Consider the following 3,774-nt stretch of genomic DNA (forward strand, 5'->3'; position numbering starts at 1 on the left):
CCAGTCTGCATGCTGGATTCAGAGCCAAAGAGAAAGGGGTGCCCTCAGTACTAGAAACAGACAAGGTACAAAAGTGACTAATTACGTTCCATTTCAAACAACGTACCTGGGACTTTTTCTGAGTGAACGGGGAGGGGATAAAGGACTGGCTTTCGAGGTGTCACTTGCAGAAGCCACCTTCTGCAGAAGGCGAATGGAACAGCACTGCATGCCAGTGCAGGAACTGCTCTTCCGAGTCTGGGATTGTACAGAACCTCTGGGCCAGATTCATAAACCTGACGGACGTGGGGCATTTGGTCTCTGGAGCGTATTTCATAACGAAATAATGAACCAAAGTGCTGTCAAGCAACTGACTATCCAGTTTATCAACACAGCAGGATGCTGGAGGGAGCGAATCTGACTCCTGCCTGGAGCAGCAGCCACACAGATCAGACGAGGGGCCTGGTCCTGCCCAGGGCTGGATATGCTCCGCTCTCACTACAGCCAAAGGAATTTGAGGGTGCTCCGAGGTGCACCCCTTGCTCCCACACCAGCAGTTAAGGCAGGGGACATTCCCCTTGTTGGTGAGTTTCTGCCCCGTCTCACCACAGGGCTGAGCACTGCAAAGGAGCCAACTCCCAGCTGCTGTCTGTCCTCATGTCCCACTTCCCCGGCATGCCAAGAGCCTCCCTGATTGGCACCTGGTTTGCTCGCACTCAGCTGTCCCTGACACTCGACACACCTCCCCATCCCGCCTCCTTCCCAAGCACTCCCGCTTGCCTGGGAAGGGGAAATCAATGGGCAAGGCGGGGCGCAGGCTAAATTGCCAGGTCCAGGGAGCCAGATACCTTCTAACAAGCCTCACGTGGCGCTGGGGGGCGCGTGGGGTCAGGGAACCCGATCCCTCCAGCCAGTGGTTGGCGACACTCAGTTTATTTATTCGCTGGAGAGGAGCAGCTCTGTCTGTCAGATAACTGGCGGGCGTGGAGAGATCCCTGTGGATGGCTCACACCACCAGTGCCATGTCAGCTGTCTGCTAATCCCCTCCCCCCAGCACATCAGCTCAGAGCCTGAGGCCCTCCTGGACCGGCAGCCGGCCCGTCGGATTCCTCTCCCAATCTCTGAGCGTTCTGTGAGGGCACTGCCCCGGACCGGGGAGCATGTCGGCGCTGCTGCCCTCAGCGGGGCTCCCTGGCACTGAGCGTGGAGGTAAGGAGCAGCAGGGTGAGCCAAGGGATGCGCTCAGGGCTGGGGGACTGGGGCTGGGGTGAGAGCTCCTGGGTTTGGGGGTGCTCTCTCCAGGCTGGGGGAGCAGTGCGGGTGTGTGTGGGGAAACATCGACGGGAGCCATCTGTGTTTCAGTGCACAGAACACTTGTCCCCACCCCCTCCCACAGGGAGGTCAAGTCACCAGCACGTTCCTTGCTGGGCTGAATTCCCTCCTGCCGGTAACGTGGAATGTTTGGTTTGCACCGCAGAGCTCCTGCTGCCTTCCCTTGGCTGGAACCCAGTGGGTTGTCTCGAAAGCCCCAACCCCACTCCAAGAGAAGCTCAATCCCTCCAGGTTTCATTTAATGCTGATGAGGCAGGCAAGGGGGCAAAGGAAACCTGCGAAACTTTAGGTTCCCTGCATAGCTTGGACCAGAGGGTGTAAATCAGCATCACTCCATTTACACCAGCTGAAGCTCTGGCCCCTGAGGCTGAGATTTCAATGGCGCCATTAGGCCTGTGCAGACACAAAATCTGTACGGCTGTGACGACACACAACTTCTAGTGCACACTGTTAGCAAGGGGTTATGCTGGGAGACTCGTTCCTCTACATTGAGGGTGGGGGATGGCACCGCAGGCCAGGATAATTGTGCCCAAACCAGGGGCTGTACAGGTACCCACAGCACTGTAAAATCCCATCCCTAATGGAAATTGTCAACTTGGTACAGGTAAGCAGAATGGCAAAGGCAAAGGCAAAGGCTCCGCCCAGGCCGCACTTTGCCTTTGATCCCAAAGGCTGCGGGTTCAGCATGAATCCCCTGTCTTGGTGCTGCTGTGATGGGCTGTGAGCAGTGCTCAGGCTGGAGTCGGTCAGGAGAAGAGGCACAGGGTTAATGTCGTTCCCACGGGAAAGCCAGGCATTATTATTAGAGCAGCTTCAACGTTTTCCTTCATCATTTCTTTCTGGCTGAAAACGAGTCCCTTTTCTAAATGACATTCATTGTGGAACATTTTAGTTTCATTTTAGTTTTGAGAATTTTTAAAAAATTTAGGAACATATTTGGGGAAAAAAAATGTGTTTCGTTCTTTTGCTCATTTTGCAGAAAATACACAACCAGCAGTCAGTCCTAGCAATTAGTAATAGTTTTAATAGAGAAATAGCAGAACACAAACTCCTTGGGAAGTTCATCCTAAGGCCCCGATCTCGCATTTTTTCTGATCTCGCACATTTTTTACTTTTCTTTTCAAAGCGAGGTCTGGAAAAGGCAGGCTTTTCCTCCGGATGCCCTCCCCGAAGGCAGATGTGCTGCATAAGCCCGGAGTTTCCTTAGCGGCTGCTGGGATGCTTTCATTCTGGTTTAAACCACATTCCCCTCTCTCTAAGTCCATCACAACCCAAGCAGACAGCATGCAGATAAAAAGGCTCCACTCTTTCCAGGGTCAGGGTTGGTGTGATGCTTCCTGGGGGTGTCGAGGGTTGTGGGGCACCTCACTGTTGTTAATTGTTGGCTGCGTGTGTGTGTTTTCTCTGCGTGCTGCTCTGGCTCTGGTCAGATAGCCTGGATAGCAGGCTCCAAACACACTGCCCAATAAGACCACAAGACTTGGTTTTGTAGTGAAGGCACCAGGCCAGGTTTATTGTCAGCGAAGCATGGTCCTAGCTCCCCAGATCAATGTCTGCAGTTACACTAGCACAAGTATGCTTGTTGCAATGGACACAGCTTAGTGAATGGCAGGATTTTCCCTTCCCTGCTACTCCCTCTGAAGCTCCTTTTTATACCCCGACACAAACAGGTTAAGTGTTGCCCCTCTGACATGGTTAGTTACCACCCTTTACCATGTCGGTTTGCTCAAAACAACTCCATCCATCATGCTGTCATCCAGACTTGGTGGGGTGGGGGTGGGGTGTCCTTGTATCATCTTCAGGGAGTGTGTTTACACCATGACCCTGTATCGGGGTGTTCTGGTACCATCCTTGTGGAATGTGTTTGCGTGAGTGTCCTGTGCCTAGCACGTCTCAGGAACATGTGTGTGTTTGCAATGCCAGCCTTGTGCTTGCCAGGTTCTGTGAGCGTGACTCCGCTCACAGCCTGACTTTTCCTCACTTTGCTTTATATTAGCAGGACCTGATCATTACTTTAGTTCAGGCCTCAGGCCTCACACCGGGCCTCTGATACAACGCCTCATCATGTCTCAGGCTCTCTTTCTACTATATTTCCCCACCTTTTGTCTTTTCATGGGGAGGATGTTTGCCCGTCATCCTGTCATAACGCATGGACTGAAGATGACCCAGTGGGCTAAACTCTGTTATGTGGTCACCTCACTTTACCATCCGCACATTCATGCCCCATTTGTCCCTTAGCCTGCACATTCCCTCTTACGACTGGTGGACAGATTTTATTTTCCAATTGTTTTTAGTCCCTTATGGTGGGCCTGGGAATGTTGCCTCTTAAGTTGTCATGGGATAAGAGGGAAGGTCCTTTCATGGATTGAGAACTGGTTAAAAGACAGGGAAAAAAGGGTAGGAATTAATGGTAAATTCTCAGAATGGAGAGGGGTAACTAGTGGTGTTCCCCAAGGGTCAGTC

General features: G+C 52.4%; 1 protein-coding gene across 1 annotated transcript in view; it reads left to right on the forward strand.

The window, feature by feature from the left end:
* Positions 1-1,139: 1,139 nt before the first annotated feature.
* The window catches only part of LOC116815269 (pituitary homeobox 3-like), a 17,167-nt gene continuing 14,532 nt past the window's right edge, over positions 1,140-3,774 (forward strand). The window contains exon 1 of the mRNA XM_032763480.2: positions 1,140-1,188. Coding sequence (XP_032619371.1) covers positions 1,140-1,188 — 49 coding nt within the window. The remainder of the gene's footprint in view (positions 1,189-3,774) is intronic.

The sequence above is a fragment of the Chelonoidis abingdonii genome, chromosome 2 (genome assembly GCF_003597395.2).
Source record: "Chelonoidis abingdonii isolate Lonesome George chromosome 2, CheloAbing_2.0, whole genome shotgun sequence".
Taxonomy (NCBI): domain Eukaryota; kingdom Metazoa; phylum Chordata; order Testudines; family Testudinidae; genus Chelonoidis; species Chelonoidis abingdonii.